Source organism: Dermacentor variabilis, chromosome 8 (assembly GCF_050947875.1).
Source record: "Dermacentor variabilis isolate Ectoservices chromosome 8, ASM5094787v1, whole genome shotgun sequence".
NCBI classification, from domain to species: domain Eukaryota; kingdom Metazoa; phylum Arthropoda; class Arachnida; order Ixodida; family Ixodidae; genus Dermacentor; species Dermacentor variabilis.
In genome coordinates, this window is record NC_134575.1 from 64302124 (window position 1) to 64325807 (window position 23684).

Consider the following 23684-nt stretch of genomic DNA (forward strand, 5'->3'; position numbering starts at 1 on the left):
CCCGTGACCTCGTGCTCAATAGCCCAACTCCATAGACACTGAGCAACGACGTCGGGTCAATGTGCATTCTGGTGCTCTTGTGCATCGACTTGGGTTTCAATGTGTGCTTTTCGCCCACTAACAAATTATTATGCGCCGGTCCATGCCATCAGCATTCGTCAAAATGAATTGCAATAGAGTCTAACGCAACTCGGCGGCATGAGCACGAGACGAGGCGACAGACACACAGCACTTTTTGCCTGCATATCTCTGTGCAGCACTACATTTACCTCCCATACGATTGAGGAACACGCCCAGAGCATCGCTTGATGCTGTTAAGGCATTAAGTATCAGCAGTACGTGGCTGCGAAGCAATAGGCTAACTGATTTTTACACATTTCAACAAATAATCACTTGAACGGTCAGGTAGCAGACAGAAAATAATGGCATGGCGACTTAAGGTAACCTTAGACGTTTCCTGAATCTACATCATTCCAAGAAGGAGTGCATTGTGCTCTTTTTAACTTCTCGTTGATAGATTTCATACTCGTAAATGTTCTTATGTCACTGACGTGCTGAAGCTAACCATGTGCAAAACTTCGTTTAATATCCAAAGACGGAACACAATAAAGCTGACCGTAGCACTCGTCAATTTAGCAGACATAATTCAATTGGGCTGCATATTGCTTTACGCAACTCACCTGTCGCCTTCTCCGGGCCAAAGAAAAGTACAAGCCAACCAGGTATCCTCCAGCAGTCAACACACTGAAGACGATGCAGTCATAGACATCCAGGTCTCTCATCAGATTCATTCTCTTAGCACGTATCTGGTAAGTATGTGTCGAAACGAGTTCTCTTCATAAGATGTTCTCATCGACGCAGACTCCGATGTATCGGAGGTCACTCTGCCGGACTACGGCTAGCAAATATGGGTGAACGCTGGCAAACCTTCTAGGTAACCGCAATCAGCGCCTGAATTATACAGACCAATACATTGAGCCTATACAATTTCATTAAATGTATAGATCGGTTTAATCTAGCAGCACGAGTAACAGCCCTAGCCGAAAAGCTGCTGTTTCATATGTGATTGCTGCCGAAAAGTCCAGAAATTCTGTTCAAAAACATATTCAATAAGAAAAATATTGGCTGTGACTGCCGCATCACAGTTACATTTAGCAGTACAGGTCATTGAATTCAATAATCTTGCTTTTATAAAAAAATAAACAATGAATGGACAAGCAATGGATGATTATTTCTGTGAATTCTGCATTTTTATGGCCAAGAATATTGTTATTTTCTTGTATTTACTGCATTAGCCTTCAACTATGCTGAAGAGTTAATGTATTTTTTTTTCAAGATGACATGTTGAAAACGCGCAATGACGTCTTATATGTCTTTCACTGTCACTTACTTATTGGAAATTCCTTTTCTATGAATATATTGCACGAATATAAAAAGCTTTAGAGTGGCAAATAACGGTTCTCTCAATTTACCGTGAGATGAAACGACTCTCCCTCCTCGCAGCTGTTTTGTTGAACCATTGTTTTAAGGTCAGAAAAATTTCACTTACTTGTAACGGACTAACAAGTCGTCTATCGCTTCTCTAAATCAGTTCAGTATGCCGTAGATCACGCCTTCCAATGAGCTACAAAACCCGGTCCTAATATGCCCTATCTTACACCGCGGCTTTTTCATATGACGTTGGGCCCGAGTGAACATTGTACGACGCTAAGCTATATGTGCATGCGGACAGCGATAAATGTAGGGCTCAACCTTTTATTGTTTTTCTGAGTACTTTTCCTCGATGCCAAACGCAAAAACATGTTTCCTCTCCCATGTGGTCTCCAGCTGCGACTTAGTGCAGCCTCACGTCCTGTACCTGCCATGTATACTCTCTTTATTGGGATTGTCGTTGAGGCAGCCAACCTTGTGCACAGGTCCTTATCGAGCTTTCCCGTTGACAACGGCTGAGAATGATGCCATTTCTTTCTATTCTTTCGGAGAATCAACTTCTACCATGTGCAAAAGCAGGTTCATTTTCATTCCAGCGCAAATAACAAAAACAATACATAGCCCCTGAAGCACCCAACATGCTATTCTGCACTTAACAATTCTTATGCTCTAAGTGAAGGCAAAACTATAATATCTCAATCCGATGTAGAACCTCCTAGTTACTCCCAATCATGCGCAATCGCCACGAACTTTCTGACTGTTCAAGTAGCTGCACTCTTGCATAGACATACATGCATTGCTATATTACAATGTCAAACACTGCGCTAAGTCACCTAACCATTCAATGTCTGTTTTCGCATTGACATAACCACCAGTTAGCGGCCCTTCCTTTTCATGCATGGTCTTTATTACACAGTGGTCAAATTCATACTTGCACTGTGCTACAGTGCAAAGCTTCACAGTTCACAGTTACCAATCTCCAGCTGTGGGACCGCCTCTTACCCTTATGAAAATGAACATTGAGTTTCTGTAGAGAACGTTATGCCTTCCTAATGTGACATCAGACATTCATAAGAAATGCATCGTCTAATGTTTTTCGCATCACAACTACATCAGAGACTCAAATGACAATGCACCTTATGACTTCTGATGAGAAGACTATACAGCTTTCTTGTGTTATTGCTAATGTCAAAGTACGTCATATATGAATGTGTACGATGCCAAGTAGTGAAAAATTTTTTGTAATGCGATAGCATAAATGGCTCAAGAGGCGGAAAATCCGGCGATGTCGACGTGAGCACAGGATGTACAAAGAGGTTACAAACACTCAAGCTTTCATGGGAGTCGAACCCACTACCTTTGGTGGTAATTAGGGCTACGAACACACGACTTCTGGTGTTGATTAAGGCACCAATAATTAAGACACAATTATTTAAGATATAGTTAATTGATGCACTAGAACCCACGACCCTTAGTGGAAGTCGAAGCCTTGACCTTTGGTGTTAATGAAGGCGATGTTAATTAAGGCGCAGTTATTTATTATATAGGTCATTAAGGCACTAGAACCCACGACCTTCGGTGTTCATGAAGGTGATGTTAACTAAGGCGCCGTTAAGATACAGTTATTTGAGGCACTCGAACCCACGAACTTTATTAATGAAAGCGATGTTAATTAAGGCACAGTTAACTAAGATATAGTAATTAAGTCACTCGCACCCATTACCTTGGGTGGGAATCGAATTCACGCCCGTTGTTGTTAATGAAGGCGATGTTAATTAAGGTACTGTTAATAAGATATAGTCAGTTAAGGTACTCGAACCCACGATCTTTGTTGTTAAATGTGATGTTAATTAAGGCATATTTAAATAATATATTGTTAATTAAAGTACTCGTACCCATGATCTTGTGTGGGAGTCGTGCCCACGAAATTTGGTGTTAATGAAGGCGATGCTAATTAATGTAAGCTAAGATATAGTTACTGAAAACACTCAGACCCATGACTATTGGTGGGAGTCGAACCCATGACCATTGCTGTTAATGAAGACCATGCTAATTAAGGTACCGTTATATAGGATATATTTAATTAAGGCACTCGGCCCCTTGGCCTTTGGTGGGAGCGGTTCAGATTCATCGTTGGGGCAGTCTAATAGACGAAAATGAAGAAAACGGTATAACGCAACGTGAGCGCCGAGTACTCTGGAAACGATTCCGATTTATCAGGGCTAGGCACAAAAGAGCGACGTCGCTTTTTTTTTCTTTCTAAAGAGCACTGTGAGTTCGTCTTAGCCCACTATCACATTTGGTAAACAGTGCAAACCTATAGCGTATGCCTTGTTCTGCGCAGTTTGATTTCACGGCTGCGTTACTTGTCTTTAAGTGGCAAGCAACAATTGTGCAGACTGACGTGATCATCATCAGCCTGGTTACCGCCCACTGCAGGGCAAAGGCCTCTCCCATACTTCTCCAACCACCGCGGTCATGTACTAATTATGGCCATGTTGTCCCTGCAAACTTCTTTCTGTTGTGTTCACACACCAACTACAGGTTGTGGCCAAGTACTGCACCAGGGTGGCCAATCCTGCTCTGGTGAGGGAGTGCGTTACCGGTTCTGGTCACCGGGATCGGGCCACACTCCAGGCCTGTTTATGCAATTTTTGGCAACACGCAGATTCTTTTTTTTAATCCGGTGGAAAAATTGCGCGGCACCGAGATTCGAACCACGGACCTCTTGCACGCGAGGTGGGTGTTCTACCTCTACGCCACCGCTGCACCTTAGGTACTATGCCAAGTAAGGCAGCAAGCAAACATCTACGGCACCGAAATCACGCAGATTATTACAATCATATGTCAAAGTGTGCCGGCAGTTGAGATCACCAGCCCTTTTGTCTCTGTAAGCTGCACATTCCAAGAAGATGTGGTCCAGAGTTTCCGATGCACTAGTTATCGTAGTAAGTGTCATGGTGAGCCAAAGTGGCCACTTTACTTTCTGCAGAACGTTCACCTAATTGGCAAGTTTTATGGTATTTACATCAAGGCCATAAATTTGGCCTCATCTGTACATAACCATGATCACATAATTTCTAGCCATTTATCTTCATTTTGCCAACCTACTATTCCTAGGGATTTTCGCTCCCCAATTTTGCCCCTATGCAGAATAGCACATAGCCTACTGCATACAAAGCGGCAGATTTCTCTGCGTTTAATTAATGAGCTTTTACTTACTGCCTGTCTTAAGAATCTCTAAAATTATAACTTTTGTTCGGAAATTCTATCGATAAAATGAATATATTAAACAGCTTCATCGCTGTACGTACGTCACTTGACGTGGGTCTAATGCTTTGTATTTGAGGTCGCCAAATCAAGCATAGTCGCCGCCTGGCGTTCACTTGCTTAATCACTGGTGGTGTGGATTGCGCTGCGCGTCGTCTGCTAGGCCTCCCGCTTTTACCTGTACGTATACGGCAGGCATACCTTTAAAGACCCTTTCTCTGTAGTAAGATTCCCGAATGCTCACGTCAAACGCGTGATGTGTGACCATGGCAACCTCTGTTCACCCCGATCGCAAGAAGTTTATTGTCGCTTTGTGTTTCAAGTACACAACAGAAACCATTTTGCCTCGTTTTAAACAAATCAATTGGTCGCAGCGATTCGTGAATGCCACGCTTTAGCGGTATTCTTGATGTGTTTATCACTCCACAATCTCTGTGATATCATGCAACATGAACAAGATGGCAAGAGTGTCCCTCAGCGACAAAAAAGTTGTAAGAGTTGGAATGCACTCAGCTCATATAGCGTCACATAAGTTATATTTCGATCACTGCATTATGATAATCCCAATGATTGCGCAAGTGTCGCTTAGCGGTTGCAAGACGGCTTTGAGTGTTCTTTAGCTTGTGGCTTCGATTCTAACAGGGTGAATTGGCTCAGCCTTACACAACAATCTCGGGCTTTTATGTTCTGACTCACTGCTAAAAAAAGGAAAGCTAAAATATGGTATCACATTACGATCATGTGTGACGCAAGACGTCGTGAAACTGAGTTGAAAGGCAGTCACTAGAATTTACTTTCTTTGTCCAGTGTTGAGTTTTGGTTCGACGGCAAACAACGTTCATTATTAGCTTAAATGAAACAACCTATTGGTTTTAGCCTCTCAAATAATATCAACTTCACCCCTAACAATACAAGGACAGCTTTGTGCTTATATAACGTGTTTTTAGTGCTACTGCGCTAAAAGTACTCTCGCCTGGAGCAACCAGTTGATCCTACTAACGTGTTGTTACCCACAGGCGCCTAGATTGTTTAATTGAACTCATTAACTATTTGCATTTCGCAGCCATTTAAACACACAGAAAGAGAAACGGATGTCTATGCTTGCTATTGGCGACGTCAAGCACGTTAACTTGTTACTTTACCTTCGTCGTACACATCTGCAGACGCTTTTTAAAGCCATGGTGCAAGGTGCACAGCGAAGGTGTTATTCATTAAATTTCCCAACAACTTTAGCGCTGTAGGCGGATCGCCAGCGAAACATACACAGAACGCCTCAAGGAAGTGCAGAAGCGCAGATTGTTTCGCAGAGCGCGAGTCCCCTTTTGAATGTTAGCGTGTGCTTCTTTCAAGTAAAAAGAGACGTGCTGCAGATTTTGAGCAGATATTTACATTTGAGAGCACTATATGATCAATTTACTGAATTCGGTGCGCTTCATTACCATAATATTGAGCCAAATCGCTCACAGCGACGCGTCGCCGTGTACATTTCAATGCATGCTACCGATCACCTATCAACACCGACGCGGAGATGGTGCTGCCACCTGTAGCTCGATCTGGCCTCGAATAGTGGGCACATGTGTCTTCACATTGCTAACATCCCACGGCACATAACAGCCCGTTCACATTGCAAAGAACTAGAAAAGGCTCTGGCCCGTTTTTAATTCATAGTGTCATGTGGAATCCTTACTTTCAAAGAATTCAAATTTTGACATTCAGATACATATGAAAGCAGAAAGTCTTCTCCTTAAACATATACTTAGCTGATTTGGATTAAATGCGTTGCATTTAACAGCAAAGGCTGCACTATTTAATTTCACTGCTTGTGCGAAGAAGTATATTGATTTGACGCCTGTAACGTATAGACGATTTCCTATTCCCTTCATAGGCGCCGCCATCTTGGACTGTTACAAAAACAATTTGTTTTATTAGAACTGACGTAACATGGTCATGAAACGCTGAACGCATTTACACAACTATTTTCATGCTTGGGAATCGACTGTAGTAACGTACACTTCGTCGTTAAAGACACAAAACAGCAGCGTTACCAGTCCAAGATAGCGGCATCTAAACGTTTCCGTAAAATAGTCTATCCCTTAAATGTTACGGAAAATCAGTAAGTTAAGAACAATGAAGCACCAAGTTTGCAAATATGGAACTATACTTTGCAGTTCTCTAAACTACACCTGCTGGAACATCTGAAAGCGATTAGTATCGTGTGAGGATTGACGTATTTATTTATTTATTTATTTATTTATTTATTTATTTACAATACCTACAGCACCCGAATGGGCACTATATAAGGTGGGGGGGGGCAGTACAGAAGAGCGGGAATCAGATTAATCTGTACACACATACATAGATACATATAAAAAATGTTTCCAGATAGTACGGACACTGACAGGTCAACAACACGCTTCATTACACATATAGAGAAAAATACAAGAATAGCATACTCTTATACATATTAATATGCAAATTCTGCACGACAAAAGAACAGACATAAAAAACCAAAGCGAAGGAAAAGATCAAGCTGCACCAAACAGCTTATTGACAAAACAGTGCATCAGAAGTTGAACCAGAAAGAGAAAGATGAGGGAGGAGCTGTAACAATGTGGTTTGGTAAATCATTTCAGTCATGAATTGTTTTCTTAAAGAAAGTATACTCAGAAACATTCACTCTGTACCTTTATTCCCGTATTTTCATTGAGTGATCGGTTCAATGAGACACATAAATTGGTGGCTGAATATACATGTCCTTGTCAATGCCGGTTCTGCCACGGAATATGTTATAGAAAAGGCTCAATCTGAGATAATTCCTCCTATATTCTAGTGGTGGATAACGCAGGTTATTCGGAATTGCGGTAGTGCTTTTCCTGAAGTGATAGTTGCCAGAAACGAACCAGCCTGCACGTTTCTGCACACGCTCAAGCTTCTTTAGTTTTGCTTTGGGTAAGGATTTCATGCAGAATGGACATATTCTAACACTGGACGGACATTAGTTAGGTATAATAGTTCTTTGAGTTCATAAAGACCTTGCTAGAAATTCCTTCTGATAACGTTGAGCGCACGGCTGGCTTTCTGTGATAAGTAGTGAACGTTTGTGTTCCATGAAAGATTATTGGCAAACATAACTCCCATAGATTTATTATGCGACACCTCAGTCACGCGTTCACCGTCAAGAAAATTGCTATTGATTTGAGGATGTCTATTTCTTTTGTGCGAACATGATTGTATGACATTTCAACAGATTTATTGGGGGCCATTCTCTAATCCTGGCACTAAGAAAAAAGCGTTACATTACAACTTACGTTAACACGAGAGTGCTTACGATGGTTTGGCCAAAGCCGTACTCATAGAGCATCGGTTTCGTCCGCTTTCTTGTGCCTCCACAGGTTTAGCTCACAGAATGGCACTCACCCTTTCTTATTTTGTATTCGCTCAATTTCAAAGTTCTTCGCTTGCTATTTTACTTATTAATTTCGGTGCTTTCATTGATACCTGTGCGAAGAATTATGGCTTAAGTCCAATTGAACTCTATCCAATTTCGACAATGTTTTTTTTTTCTTTTGCCAAACATTTCGTCCAGCACTGTGTAGCGGATGCTAAGAGAAATAATTGGTGTGTTTCCATGTATTCCATGTGTTTCAGTTCCTGAGGCTAAACTTTCCTCTTGAGTTAACGTAACGTCCAGAAGAAAAACAAAGCCCATCTCCAACACTACAAATAATTAGAACACAAGCCACCGGTTTCCGCACCTACCTGCAAGCTTCACACAAGTATTTAAAACTGCAGCGAAAACATTGAGACACGGTGTGACACTTTCACCTTTCTTCTGCTATTCATTCTAGTTTGAACCTCTAGTTCAAACTAGTTGTTCTAGTTGTTCGCTGCGGCAATTTCCCATTGGCATATATGCATATGCGTAGCTACCGGATTTCACCAGCCCGCGGTAAGTGATCCATAGAAGCGCCGAGGTTCAGTATCCCTATAGCAGCTGGCTGGCAGCACATTTTTAGATATTTTTAAAGATAACTACCTTCTAGTTACCCGTAGCCAGCTCAGTCTGCCGCCACATATGCTGCAGACGTTGAACCATATGCCACGCGCGCGGCCGATGCCGGTGCTCGAGCAGCGCTTCGGTGACGTCAGGAAGGGATTTCACCGTTGTCGCCTGTTACACTTCCGATGAAATTGCTGCATTTCCTCTCGTCTACTGTCGCTATTAAAGCTAGCCGGTGTAGGGCATTGCTCTGAAAGTTTTGTCTATATCTTTTCGTGCAGTTATCCTATAAAAGTGAGTATTGGTAATGCAGCATACGTGACGACTGCATTTGTCTAGCTCTGTCAGAAAACCCAAGCCGTTCTCCGTCTCGTGACTTTTAAAGGCCCAGCAGACAGATGGATTTAGAGTCTACGCTGTTTGGAAACCGAAGTGTACCGCATTATTATTCGATCGCGAATCGAGCCGCCGTGTCGCTAATCGCAAAATGAAAGTTTTGTTCATATTGCACTCTTTGGAGTTTTATAATTAGCCCGATCGCGCAAAAATATTAAGATTTCACTCACATGCGGTTATATTAGTAACGCCGGAGCCAGACTTCTGATCTTAAAGCGTCGTTTATTATCCCTCCCGTTGAATCTCATACTCACTTTTGATTGTGCAAACGAAACTTAATTTGTCACATCCTTGTCTAAAGTTTCTCTTGTGCTATGCAAATTTCAGGAACCTTCTAATTACAAGAACTTCAAGCTGGTGTCGTTGATATCGATTCAAACTGCGGATTGCACAAATAACACATGTACGAAAAATGCACGGGGCGATGAACCGGGTCGCAATTTTTTTTCTTTCAATCCCATTGTGTTACTAGCGCAACCCACAGTATAACAATTAGTGGAAGAACAGAAATAAGCAAATTAGCATACAACTATCTAGAAATATACCATTTCTCGCCCAGGTGAACGGAATGGAGATGCGTACACCCCCGTATATTTTTGCAACACCCCCCTCTATGCTGTTTATCAGATAATGTTAGAAGTGAGCATACAAGTTGGTTTATTAGACTCGAGGAATGCTTAAATTTAACACAAGTAAATTTGGGTACAAATCAGACACTTTGCCAGGTTTCTAAAACCTACAGTAGCTCACTTTATGTTAGTATGAACCCGTGAGTTCAATCTGTTCTCTTTCTTGTGTGTGTTTCTCGGTTTGTGGAGCAAAAATTTACACTTCTCAGTAGGTTGTAGCTTGTAATATTTTCCGACAAACTCCATTACATTGGCAAATACGTATTTTTCAGTTATAGTGACCGAACTGGAAAACTGCGCTATCAAGCTTGCACTGGAATCTGTATTTTCAGTATTTTTGTTCTATATTTATCTATACATTATCAGACAGGCTAGGACAGTGATTTACTGACCTCTGGACAGCATAATTCTCCTACTGTTTACCGCAACAGCTTGTGAGAACGAGGTAAGCGAACAATATTTGCGCCTAGGATCTTTGTATTTTCCTTACCAAACATACATGTAAGGAAGAGCATTCAGTAGTGCACTTGCTCAAATAAAGAAACTCCCCCACGATAAGTAAGAAGCAAGCCCTATCACGCTGCACATGAAGCAAGATAATATGAAGAAAAGGGGAGGCAAGCTGTAGCCTATTATTTGCGTAAAGCTTGAAGAAACAAAAATGGGCTGCGCTGGAACGGGCTGCGCTGGATAAAGCACATTGGCTCTCCACACAACTGTTATCTATGGGGAAAAACAGAACTGCTTTAGAAGCTATACTTGCGTCGCTATAGAAAACACAGCTATAAGAAGTGAGTAGGTTTGAAATCTGTGAAAGCAGAGCGCGGCAACTTGACTTGAAAATCAATCTCGCCTCCATTATAAGAAACAACCGCTAAGTGCTCATCTTGATGGGTTTCTTTTGTGGAAGCATAAGTACATCACCTTACAGGCGTGCCTCAAAACTGCTGGGCCGGTAAAATCTAGCAATCTATTTCGACCGATTCAATTTTTATCTTCCGCTCGCTGACAGCCGATTAGAATGAAATATGGGCGGAGCGCTAGTCCGACCAGCGACGCCGAACCGAAACGGGATTGGAATGGAGCGGCTACGTCATCACGGTCACCTTTGGAGACCTCGATACCAGGAAGAATCCACTGACAGCAGGATGGTCATGGCACAACGTAATTATATGGATGCGTGTGCGGAGCAGTGACGCCACAGAAGTGAACTACGTTTCCATGACGAGGCATATAAAGTCAGGTGGCCATGAGTGGGTGAAACCCCTGTCACGACTTTTCCGTGTCCCACCTGTGTGATTGTGCAATCGCAGTCTAAATCATTACCGCCACAGCCTGAAGTAGCCAACGTTACGCTGTTTAGGTGACCTCGGTTAGACATGGTCCGTCTTCTCAGTCCACAGGTGCGTTAAATGTTTCCAATGACGGCAGTTACTCGTGTCAGCGTGGTTCTCAGTTGACATCGCCGTTGCGAATGCAGAAGTGACTTGGTCTCACGCAATCACAGTAGGAACCTGAATAACAGCGACCTGCAACTGTTAGTCTGTTATTACGTCGAGCACTCTGCAACGTTTCCAGCGGACACGTCGCTGCTTGCACGCTCTTTGAAGACCGGGGACAGCTCTGCGCCTAGCTTCGTGCGCTCGTCATCGTCGGACTTGTCGCCTGATATTCTGACGCCGTTGAATGCCTTTGATGTTTCTACCTGCGAATCAAAAAAGAATGACGCAAACAAAGGCATTTTTTTATTCTCACTGCATGGCGTCAATGATATTCAACAGCACTTAGACCCGAATACCTTCTATTATGCCTTTGGCGTTGGTCTTTCGTATGGGACCCGGACGAGACACAAAGCAAATTCCGCCTATTGGCAAGACTGGTACTTCTTAAGGAACATACATCCTGATCTTGTGGGGAATCATACATGAGGCAAGCGTCACACCTCCCAATTTTGCCTTTCTTTTGTGTAAGTATACAAGTGTAAATTATAATCCTGCACCTATTGAATGCAATAACACAGGAACGTAATGTTAGGAGTGGTAGGGAACGACATAAAGATAAAAAATGAGCTGGAGAGTATTCTGCAAGCTCAATTAAGAAAGAAAGTAACATATATCACGAATCTGTGATGCCTCGAACAAATAACAGGCCTCCGGTTAACGTAAAAGAGGTAATATACCAGTAGAGGTGAACATCACGGATGGCAGCTGAGATAAGGTTTGATTCCTTAACACATGAAAAAGTGTGAGCTTGGAGTATGTCACCTAGCCAAGAAGAGCAGTGGAAGAACACTTTTACAGCAGCCGAGTTATAACAGCTCATGGTGATGAACGGTGTGCAAAGTTTTACCAACGGGAAATGCTGGTTATTACGAGAACGAGAACGTTAGACTTGTGCAGGGCCGAATGCAACACAGTCCAAAATACTGATATGTGTGCTTGTTTATCATTCTTGAGAGACCGCTTTTCACAGGCTAGTAAACGTTAAATGTTCTCGCTCAGCGCAGGAAGCGCCTGCATGTATCGGAAGTGTCTCAAATGTTATCCGTGTTTCTATCCCTTGTCTGCTGTCATCGCACGTTGTGTAATATGGTCGTATGCGCCACGCGAACTCGGTAGTACTTTCTGGAAGACGCCCGGGCACAAGCGCTTACTCTGGAACCTTTGCTACTATGGTCTTTACCATCAATACTATGTGAAAATACTGTCTTGCGTCTTCATGCAAGAGAGCAACCAATGCATTCTTTTTCTGCGTCCTCACCAGACTTTAACTGCAGATATAAAATGAGCATACTTAAATCAATAGACACAAGATACAAAATGACGGTACATCGTCCTCTTATATCCCTGACTTAACTAAAGCTACACGACAATAAGGCAACTGGTCTGGGCTAATTGGTTGCGAAAACAAGATTCGCAAAGTCGCCACTTACGTCAAATTTCTGACTGATGAACTTGAATCTTTTCCAGGTGTCTATAAATACAGGGCTGGTGAAGCGTAGCTTGTTTCTGGCCTTCTGCCTTCCACCTTGAGATGTCGAAAGAAACAAGAAATAGGAAAATTTCAGAGCTTTCTGTTTATAATACTAACTTATATATCATTCGTTAGATACAAAAGACATGTTGACAGAGTTCCCAAATTCAAAGACTGAACCGCGACCTCTGGTATTTGTTAGAATAAATACCAAAGCAGCGAAGTATATGATAAATAAAAACAAAGACGCTCAAGATTTTGAGTGGCAACGCGATTGCAAAAGTTATACAAAACAAAGCAACAAACTCGAAACAGCATGAAATTATAAGGGTCACGTACGTAGAAATGTATGTACCAGGTGACCAGAAATTGCTTAAACTTATTTTGACAGGCTTCAAATATCTCAATAGCGCATTTATGACAGAAAGGTAAAAGATTTCAAAGCACTGCAGCGACTGCACAGTGAGCAAGGTTAGAAATGTTTATACAATACGGGAGCGCAATTGTTTTTAAGTATTGTATCAACAAATATGAAACTCCAAATTTTCGAAAAAATAATGTGATAGATATCATGGCAAAAGATATCACGCCGCAAGAACTTGCTCGTAACAATTTCAGTCACTTGTTGCGCACATCCTAAATCTATAATTTTTTTTCTCCAAGGAAGGAGAGTGGCTGAAGCATTCACCAGAAGCCTTTACACTTGACAACGAACAGATGCGCCTTATTCACTATCATCCCTTGAAATCTGCTAACAAAAAATACGGTCTTGAGCGATACATTCCGCCGCACGGTCAGAAACGTACACTTGTATGCATGAGCACGTACAATGACACTTCTACAGTATTACAAAATCATGGCATACGAAGCTTAGGAGAGGGCGCGGTCGGTGCACTTCTCATTTGTCTGCATTGTATAGCTTATTTGACCAAGGACTATTGCACAATAAACGCAGCACAGCTATCGCAATTCGTTCTATTCGGTAATCTAGGCTCCTTGGGCGCCAAAATGTCTTAAATGCGAACCTGTTGCGAAGCTCAACACCACGGCAAGCAGTATCGTCAGCAGGGCACCGAAAAAGGAACTCCAAAAGAAGGACAGGCGATACAGCGGGAAGACGTAGGAGCTGTAAATAGCAGGAAAAATAAGTGTAAACGATCGTGCTTCAAAACTGATTTGAAAATTACTGGAATCCGTACGAAACCGCAACACGTTCCATTCCGAAAATAACATATCTGCGTGTTGTATACTGTGTTTGTATTACGCGTCACTGACTGTCAGACACGCGTAAAGAGTCAGGCAGTCAGTCAGTGAGTCAGCCTGACTATATATATATATATATATATATATATATATATATATATATATATATATATATATATATATATATATATATATATATATATATATATATATATATATATATATATACACTCGACTAATAAAGCTTCGTAATGTTTCTGCACGCAGCCCTATAGCAGTCGCCTAGTGTTTAACACGGTTAGCAGTTGGTAAGAAGGAAAAGCGAGGTGCATCTTTATGTTCCTTGTACCGCTACTTCTGTGAAGAAAAGAAAACACCTTCTGACAGAGAGGTACCTAGCATCTCAATCACGCCATCAATACCAAAAGCCTCGTACCTCTGTGCGTCCACAGTGTACAGATTCCTCGCTATTTCGGCGGTCATGTTTTCTGGTGCCGGGCACCTGTCGAGCGTTCCAGGAAACACGGGCGGCTTCACCACACTGGACAAGCTCCTGCCCACCGCGTGCCACAGCTGGAGCGCGCAAACGACCACGCTCGCCCACGCGGCACCCTGCGATGCGAGAGGACCCCATATACAGTGAAACGCACGAAGCATAACTTCAATGTAGCGCACTGCAATGTGCACGATCGTGTCTTTTCAGCGGAAACCCTTCGTTACTATTCTTGCCAGTTTAACATCGATATATCGTATACTTCGTGGAATAAATGAGTTTTTATAGAGATGAATTCGCATACGTAGTAGGAAATTAGTGTTACTCTCCTAGATTTCAGGCCAAATCGAAGCTCGCATGATTGCTTGAGTATTAAGCAGCCGTGCCCGTTTAAAGTGGACGACCCTGTACACCTTATGTGCATACGCATTTACATTAAGATACTGCTGACCTCATTGCAGAATAGAGCACAAATGGCACATAATACTTGACGTTTCGATATTAATACAATCACCAGATTTCTCTATATATTCCCTTATACCCCAAAAACAAGAAAGGGGCTGACAGATGGAATAGCACACTGTGGTATAAAGTTCGTAAAACAGGCGGCCTTTAAGCTCTATATAAGTACCCAGAAACAAAACATCACGGTACTTTACACCAGAAACAAAGCAACAGCAAATAGAGAGGTCACAAAAGCAGTAATTCCCCCTTCATATTTTCAGGCCTTACAACTGTTTCAGCATTGCCTTGCAATTTTACTGCACTTGACATTCGAGCTATCAGTAAATATCGAATGTACTTTGTTCTGTTCCCTCTCGCGAAACATCCGTGACGAATACTGAAAAGCTTGAGCAAAACACATTGGAATCGTCTGAAAAATGAAACGGAAAATTCTTTATGCATTTCAAGAGCGCTGCAGCGATGAGGAGCCTCCAAATGTGCCTGGAAGTGCGCGCTCGCTACAAGTCCTTGCTCCGTGGTTAACACTTCCCTTACACATTTCTGTGCGCAGGTAAAATACTGCATTAGTAATAGACAAATAATGTGCAGAAACAATATTCATTTACGTATAGAAAAGCCACGAACCTTCGCATTGACCCATGGACTCGAGACAGCCAGAATGACAAGCGCTGCGAACGGTCCCGAAGCGGAGGCATAGAAGTTTAAGAACAGCTGAGGGCAAAAAAACGAAGACATAAGACTGGACGAAGCGCCCTCAAGCGTCAAAACACAAGAGTCTAAAGGAAAAGAGGAAGTAAAGATGACGAACCCTAGTTGCGGTACCAATAGAGGGCACTGCGATTGCAAAAAGTGTCATGATCGTACCGCTAGCAAACGCTGAAATGAAAAAAAAACTTGCATTAGTGAGTAATTTTGAAAGAGGGTAGAGAACTGTGCAGTTTGAGGGTACTGAATTTCACCGATAACCTAACAGTAGTGTTTCAGAACAGAAACTACTGAATGTACTGAAAGAAAATGGGCACTACGTCTCTAACTGCGGAAGTAGGTGTGTGTTTCCTTCATGGCATCATGCTTATCACTGTCTTATTCTTTTTTTCAATGAATGCCTACGTTCCATTATTGACCCAAAAATGCCAATAATTCTGAGAAACAATCGTCCCAGTCTTTTCTCCATCCTTGGCTTTCTTCCGTTATCCATATAAAGGTGAACATATTCATAGCCTTTCATGGAGACAACGCTGAAAAGGGCCATTCGAAAGAAGTGAAGAAAAGTTCCACGTACCAAGCAGCCGCATTACAATCAAGGCCTTCCCCTCCGATACTCTGTAGTATGGTGCAATAACGTCGATGTAAAATGTGGCCGCATGAGAATTGACAACTGATGAAACCGTGCTGCAACAAAGATCAATATTTATATGTTGGTAACCAGGGATTTGGGGCATGATTTACTCAAACCGCGTCCCTCGTTGTTTATTGCTCTCGTTCTCACTAATGGAGCCCTCCATTATTCCTGTTAAACCTATGACGCTTCCGTATTTCTTTGACGCGTTCTTTTTTAGAGAGGACGCATACCATGACATAGGAGGACTTGAGAGCCCCCATTCAGAGATTTTCTGGATGGGACAGCGCGGAACGTGCTGCACATATTTCCCTCGGCAATTAGAAACAATCTACAGCAGCTCTTCGAGATGCTTAAAACAAAAGATCCATATTTACTTACTTATTCATGGCTGCTAACATCGTGAAACAACACCAATACTAGGGGAGATGGTTTCGTGGGGTCCTGGAAGTTGGCGCTTTTGTTCAATTTTGACCACATCGTGTTCATTAATTTGCCGTGCACCGATAGCACGAAAAAGAGTGCATAATTTCTACAAGCTTGCTACGTATTTAGCCCACCAGCTCCTATGATAATACTTAATACTCGCGAAGAACGAAGAAAATGAAACCGCCTGTATAGGGCTGGCGTACAGTCTGTGAAGGTGCAACATAGTCATGAACAATGTCAATGCCCCCACTGAGACGGAGAACCCGACACAGTGCAAAGTCACAGTTTGCTGCACAATATGGTGTCCCTTTTCTCAGTACAAGGCAGCCAACAGATGTCCTTCGGTTAATCCTTTTGTCCCTCGTCTGCTTTTGTATCTACCTTTGTCTAAAACTCGTGCATTCACACTGGTAAGGTAACAGATTTCCTCTTACTTGGAGCATGAAATCATTGCGTTGTCCTTCCAGGTGGACTAGGTGCTCGAAAACATTCGAGCCCTGTCACGCCATTCTGTCATGCTTATTATTCTCACGTCAATTCTGCATTACGCTGCAGTTTAAATAGCAAAAACAGAATATAGTGTGTAGAGAAGATATCCTAAATAGTAAGATCTTGCTGGCAATAACAAGCATAGTTTATGATTCTTAAAACGCTCCTGATTTCAAAACTACGGAATTTCAGTCGACCCGCTCACCTTGTAGTAGCGCCTAGGAGTCCAGCGAGAAATAGACCCCGCAGTGCTGTGACCTCCGAAAGGCTTTCTTTTAAGTAGTAAGGCACAACCTGAAAGGCAGAGGACTTGCAATTTATGTTATGTCAATACACGGAGCCGTATGGTGATTTTGAAGAACGGCAACGACCACTCATAATGCTGTAGCATACCACACGTCATAGCATAGTTAATAAAGAAAACGCCCACTCTCTATAGTTTGCAGTCGTGAATATCCAATTGTCATGAACTTGGAGTATATTTAAACACAGTCCATACTAATGTTATACGTCTAAGCTCTTTCTTTCGGATTGTTGGGTTATGATAGGCGCTCACAAAGAAGTAAAACTGTTCACCGCTCGCTTACACTGACACCTTTGCAAAATGTTTCTCTGTCGTTATATTCAGAGATATAGAAGGTTTCGTCTACTTGGGTCATCTTAGATAGAGCATATTTATTACTTTATTCTGTTTACTGAATCCATATCTCTGTTGTCGAATTACGTAAGGCGCAGAGCCATAATCACTCAATATTACAAATTATGTTCAGCGCAGCGTTTTTTGTTTATTCTTGGTAGAATATTTATTATAGCAGCTTTCTGCTACCTTAGAGTTTTCCTTTTTTAGCGTCCACGTTCCAAGAGGTATCACCCCCATCAACCCGAGTTACCTGATCATAGCTCTTGATAGCGCCAGACAGGAGTGGGTCGCAGTCTCTGTACCAATAAATTACTGTCCCGCCAGCAACTCCAACTAGAAAGAAAAAGAAGACCACGAACACCGAACTGGCGATCGCGATCCTGGAAAAATACAAAATATTTTATTTTTTGCGCGAAGCTCTGTGGAATAATCTTTTTTCGTAAAATAAATAAGGACACAAACGCAGGTACCTCTTGGCATCTTGTACAGACCTCGCTGCCATAAATCTCTGGACAACCATTTGGTCGAATCCTACGCGCACAAAAATGTACGGCAGGCCCCCAATGAAGCAACTCCATATGTTTTCGTCGAGCGTCAAATCCAAGTTTGCTCTGGGGAAATTAAAAATAGTTTCAATGAAGTAGATAAAAAAGGCCACATTAAGGTCATGTTATTTCGGGCTGTGTTAAAGTAGTAATGTGAAAAAAGAAATCGGGTCAACTTTGTAAGCCACTCACATTTATCGCTTTGCGGCGGTGACATTTGATTTGATAGGGTGTCCCAGCTACGTACATCATCAGGAAAGTGCAGATATTAAGGTCATAAAAAATCAAGACTCTTAACTTATTGCCGTTCGCGTTTCCTTCTTATAAATGTTGTTTTCGTGAACTTCCTTATAGCTGCATAAGGACAGATAAGAAACAAATAGCTCTTGCCAAGTAGCTTTCTCTATGCGAGAACGATGTCATAGGACAATGGTTGGCCGAGATATATTGGTGTTTGTTGCCTTCGCAGATCAATTCATCTCATTTCTACGAAAAATGTATTAATCAGAAAATGCTGCTTTTAATTTTTTACGTATTGCGTCTATATTTTAAACATTATCGACCCATGGGATCTGATCAAACAACATTTTCAACTTGCTCGCCGTGTCACTAGCATCGACTAGCATAGCATTCCATTAATGTAAATTGGCAATAGGCATGCTCAATCATTGATTAGGCGAACAGTAAGAACATTGATGGCTATTATTGATAAAGCGTTGATTTGGCAACATCTTCGCATAATAAAGGAAAGAGCCCTACTATTCATGAGACACTGTAAGCGGCCATGTGAAAAAGCCACTAATGCTATGCATTTTGTTTAGTTACTGAGAAATTAGCCTAATAAGTTAAATATCACTATTTTGGTGGCCAAACACTGAATCCTAAACCCTTTCTACTTTAATTTTAGCATGGGACCTTTTCCTTAGAGAAGTCCTTTCTTCACAAGCGTTTTTCTTTATGATAGAAAGATTAAATACTTTGAACTGACTATGGTACAAAGTTTGTAAGCAGGGATAAGGTGCCTCAGAAAGGTTGGCCGACGTTTCGATAGGAGGACCTATCTTCGTCAAAGGCAGCCCCGTCATGCTCGGCATGTTAGCTTTAAACGGTTAGTGCAGTGACGTCACGTGGGGGTGCTGTCGCTCGCGGCTGGTTTTAAAGGGAGAGACTTCATAGGAAACGAGCGCTGTCGTCCGACGTCTGTGAGCTTCGTTCCCAAACGAAGCTCACACGAACGGGAACGGGAACGAAGCTCACAGACGTCGGACGACAGTGCCCGTTTCCTCGGAAGTCTCTCCCTTTAAAACCAGCCGCGAGCGACAACACCCGCATGTGCGGTCACTGCACTAAGCGTTTAAGACTAACATTCCGAGGACGACCAGGCCGCCTTTGACAAAGATAGGTCCTCCTATCGAAGCGTTGGCCAGTCTTTCTGAGGCACCTTATCCCTGTTTATAAACTTTATGCCACAGTGTGTTATTCCCTCTGTCAGTCCCTTTGTTGATTTTGAACTGACTAGTTTTTCGACTCTTCAGCACTTCTACTATATGCGCTAAAAATAAAGTATAATGACTCTACACTTCATGCTGCAATTGCAAGTGTTACGCGGTGTACGTATGTACGCACTCATGGAATCGTTATTTGCACAGCAAGCGACCTGTCCAAACTATAGGAGGTCGTGTAGCAAACTCACCTATATATAACTGCTATGCGCAAATGATCCACTTCAATTTTTGACGACACATATACTTCCTTCATTTTGCATATTTCGCAACAATACAGTTCCCATTATTGGGCTACATTACTAGAACAAATTCTGATTGTCAACTGTGACGATTTATGTTTAGATAGTTTGAAAAATTCGCTTATAGCATTTAGTTACAAATTGCAAAAATTTTATATTTTAATTAACATTTTGCGAATGCCTTACTTGAGCGGTCATATGCAAGAGCAACTGCAAATGTCCTCGCACCTGTTTTTTTAGTCAAATTACTGTTGTAAACGCGAAGTCAACATAACGATTCCCAGCGGTGGACCGTTCTTGGACGGGCCCGGCATTACCTGGCGGTAGCTTCACGGCACGGCGCTGCTCTCAGTTGCTGAAGATGGCGGTTGTACTTTACACGGCCACGGCGTGCGAGCAAAAAATTGTGATTCGTGTTCTATGGAGCAAGAAACGAACGCCCAACGAAATCCACAGGGAAATGCAGCCCACGTATGGGTAAAGGTGTCTCGCTTTGAGAACTTCCTGGTGGTGGTGTCGTGAGTACGCAAAAGGACTTGCATAACAGGGTGTCTAGAATTTATTGCTGAACTGGTGAGAGGACCATGTGGAAAAATAATGTAACGTACGTAGAATAGTACGTATATTTGAGATTACCTGTATATACCTTATTATGGCTAATAAAAAATAGGCGCAAGGACTTTCTGGTCCGCCCTCGTATGACCGCTCAAGTATTACTTTAGGTCAATGCTTGAGTGGTCATATATGACCGAAATTAATTTCTGCTTATACACAAATTTCTCTAAGTGTTAACACAATTGATCTGACGGCCTGCGACATCAAATACTGCATATTCAGTTATTAAAAGGTAAATAAGCAAAAAAGATGCACTCATTCAGAATAAACATTTGGCGATTTTATTGAATGAAATGAACTGGCATATTGAGAGTCACCTTGGGCAAGCACACCAGTCACATGTACAAAAAAAGAAAGCTTCCCTATTGGCGATCCAAAGGTGCAACTATTTTCACATTCTAATGATGTGTCAAACACTCTTAGCGTTCTACACATATCTCACCTGAACATGTACTCTGTAACATTGAGATCACGCATGGGTCTCAGCGGTGGATCCACACGACCAGAGTCGTAAATGACCTTCGCAATAATTGTCAACGGCGCTATGAACATAACGAGTGCTTGTACGCAGTCCGCCCAGACAACGCCGCGAAGTCCACCCTAAATGGAAAGTAAAAGCACCAGAAGGTAATAAATATGCCACCACCATTTAACTTTACTAGGTTTCTCAACTTTTTTACTTATGTCATTTACAGCACTGCCATTTACGGTAATATCGCCTCTTTGCTAAAGGGCATGCAGTTAACCTCCCGTGACATTGTCATTGCTACATATTATGTGGCAGTAAACAAAGGTATGCGAGAATCGTATGCCCTTAACCAAGGAAAATTCTGACAGCAAATATTTCAACAAGAAGCTTTCTCCAAAAGCTTAAATCATGACAAAGACGCGTTTCAAATGATAATTACTCGTAAGACGTTTAAAGGTGCCCTAGACAGTTTACTTACGCAGCATACATATTCTGCGTTAAATAAATGTCGGATGCATGCAGGGATAGAAGATCAACTGAGAGCTTTATGAAATCTGTGCAATTTAATATCCAGGGAGCTCTTATTACCCATTGTCCTGAATACTCATGTGCTGAAGTACACAAAAAATTAATCACTGAAACCTTTACTAAGCCGTGGTTGTGGCAGTCTTCACGCGCTATATTGCTTAAATGAGCTGATATTGCTTAAAACAGTACCATTCAATAATTTCTAGCGCATGCGCAAGCATCAGCTACTAACCAAATTGAATACTTGCTTCTTTTTGTGCTTGTCACCATTTATTGGAGCGAACTCTTTCCTCAAGTTCGCAGGATCATCCTATGTGGTGTATACTACGTATTTAAAGACAACTGACTGCACAGTTTCATTCAACGTATGTTTTGACAGAACATCGTAGTTCCTTATGTTGCCTAAACATGAGAGAAACCCCCTAGTTAAGTTCATTGACATAAACCACTTTACACGCATCTAATGCACCTGCGTTAAAACCCAAGGGACACATGCATTACCTGCGCACAGGTTGTTGTTTTTTTCTTTCGCAGACAACGGCAAGTCATTCCTTTTTTTTCAAGTGTACTGCTCTTCGAGAGAGGGACCTGATTTTGTAGCGCGAAAATTCAGAAAAAAAAAAGAACTTATGAAAGGAAAGAGCCAACCGAAACAGAATAGAATAGAATTTATTGACAGGAAAGACAGAGAGGTCGACCTGAGCTAGTGCGCTCCAGTCAGTTACTCTGCACTGGGGAAGAGGGAAGGGGAGTGAAAGTACTGTGATGGATGATGATGATAACCAGAAAGAAAACAGAAAGCAAACAAAAAGACATCCGTTGAAATGGGGCAAAAAGAGAGGGAGAGAGAGACAGAAAGAAAAAAGGGGGAAACAGAAAGACAAGCGTTACACTGGTTTTCCTTTCACTGAATTTTTATCTCCTGAATTTTCGCGCTCGAAAATCTTACAGTAAACACCTACTCGCCCGCGAAGTAATCTTTGAGCCAGAGAGTGCCGGGGGTGACGTAATTCTGTTGCCCTGCTTAAGATATCTGGACATATTATAGACAAATATAACTAACGGGAGGCCAAGCAGCCGCCTCACCGAGCGTACGTCGCGTGCAAGCCTATGGGCACGCTCTGGCGTCTAACACAAACGTAGGGCCTACTCAGGGTTGGGGGGGGGGGAGGGGGTAGCGGGCAATCCCCTTGCGGTTTGGCAGATACATCAACAGTTGACGCAGTCGAGCAAGCATATGTGTGTAAAAAGAGCCCTGGCGGCAACGTCGCGCGCAAATAAGAATTCCACGGCAGGTCGGGCGTTAGTTGCTCGTGGAGCTATTTTTGTGCTTACTGAGCATACTGTTGCGCCAGGTCAGGTGCTCCGAGATGTGTGAATTCCAATCACCATAGCCATGTGTAATTGCTTTTAGTGTTGGGCTGTTTGTTACACTGTAAAAAATTGCCTCCATAGTGTGGATTGTTCGTGGTGTCGCCTACTTAAAGAAAGGCATGCTACGTATAAGAGCTTATTGGTAGAATTTCAGCGACAAGAGTTAAATTATTGTAACGTCCCAGTTCCCAATGGATATCAAACGAGTGTGCAGCATTAAGTGACGGGTGCGAGCGAGCTAATAATGGGCCGCAAGTAGGCAATGTATCTCACATATTTTTTTAAAGTAAATCTACATATTTGTGAGTCTGCCTCCCTTACTGCAATATGTCCTCGGACGGGGACAATGACCACGTGAAGCACCGTGAGCCACGAGGAGGGGGCGAACGAATTTAACATTAAAGGCGCTTGATAAAATAGCATATCAACGCTTATTATTAAAACTTTCTCGCTTCAACTTTCACCCCAATGTCCTGACATGGATAAAAGAATATCTTAGTAACCCATCACAGTCCCTCAGTGTTAACAATACTACCTCTGAATTTCTTCCCGTCACATAAGGCGTACCCCAAGGTTCAGTTTTAGGTCCCCTCCTGTTCCTAATATACATTAACGATCTTCTATTGCATGTTTCCTTTCAGATTCGTATTTT

At 42.2% G+C, this 23684-nt stretch overlaps 2 protein-coding genes across 9 annotated transcripts in view; both read right to left on the reverse strand.

Annotated features, from left to right (window-relative positions):
- LOC142590282 (sodium-coupled monocarboxylate transporter 2-like) overlaps nucleotides 1-2479 on the reverse strand; it is a 42589-nt gene extending 40110 nt beyond the window's left edge. Inside the window, exons 1-2 of the mRNA XM_075702273.1 lie at nucleotides 1550-2479; nucleotides 681-806 (exon numbers count right to left, since the gene is read on the reverse strand). Coding sequence (XP_075558388.1) covers nucleotides 681-791 — 111 coding nt within the window. The 5' untranslated portion in view covers nucleotides 792-806; nucleotides 1550-2479. The remainder of the gene's footprint in view (nucleotides 1-680; nucleotides 807-1549) is intronic.
- A 3120-nt stretch (nucleotides 2480-5599) lies between these two features.
- Nucleotides 5600-23684, reverse strand: part of LOC142590283 (putative sodium-dependent multivitamin transporter) — a 118102-nt gene continuing 100017 nt past the window's right edge. For 5 of the 8 annotated variants that reach the window (XM_075702282.1, XM_075702281.1, XM_075702279.1 and 2 more), the window contains 11 exons: nucleotides 21104-21261; nucleotides 18228-18368; nucleotides 18008-18137; nucleotides 17323-17411; nucleotides 16143-16252; nucleotides 15669-15736; nucleotides 15485-15571; nucleotides 14339-14514; nucleotides 13725-13825; nucleotides 12659-12753; nucleotides 5601-11431 (listed from right to left, as the gene is read on the reverse strand). In XM_075702282.1, the coding sequence (XP_075558397.1) occupies nucleotides 11276-11431; nucleotides 12659-12753; nucleotides 13725-13825; nucleotides 14339-14514; nucleotides 15485-15571; nucleotides 15669-15736; nucleotides 16143-16252; nucleotides 17323-17411; nucleotides 18008-18137; nucleotides 18228-18368; nucleotides 21104-21261 (1311 nt within the window). In that variant the 3' untranslated portion in view covers nucleotides 5601-11275. Of the gene's footprint in view, nucleotides 11432-12658; nucleotides 12754-13724; nucleotides 13826-14338; nucleotides 14515-15484; nucleotides 15572-15668; nucleotides 15737-16142; nucleotides 16253-17322; nucleotides 17412-18007; nucleotides 18138-18227; nucleotides 18369-21103; nucleotides 21262-23684 lie in introns of all 8 variants that reach the window. The other 3 variants (XM_075702277.1, XM_075702275.1, XM_075702274.1) reach the window with 1 other exon arrangement.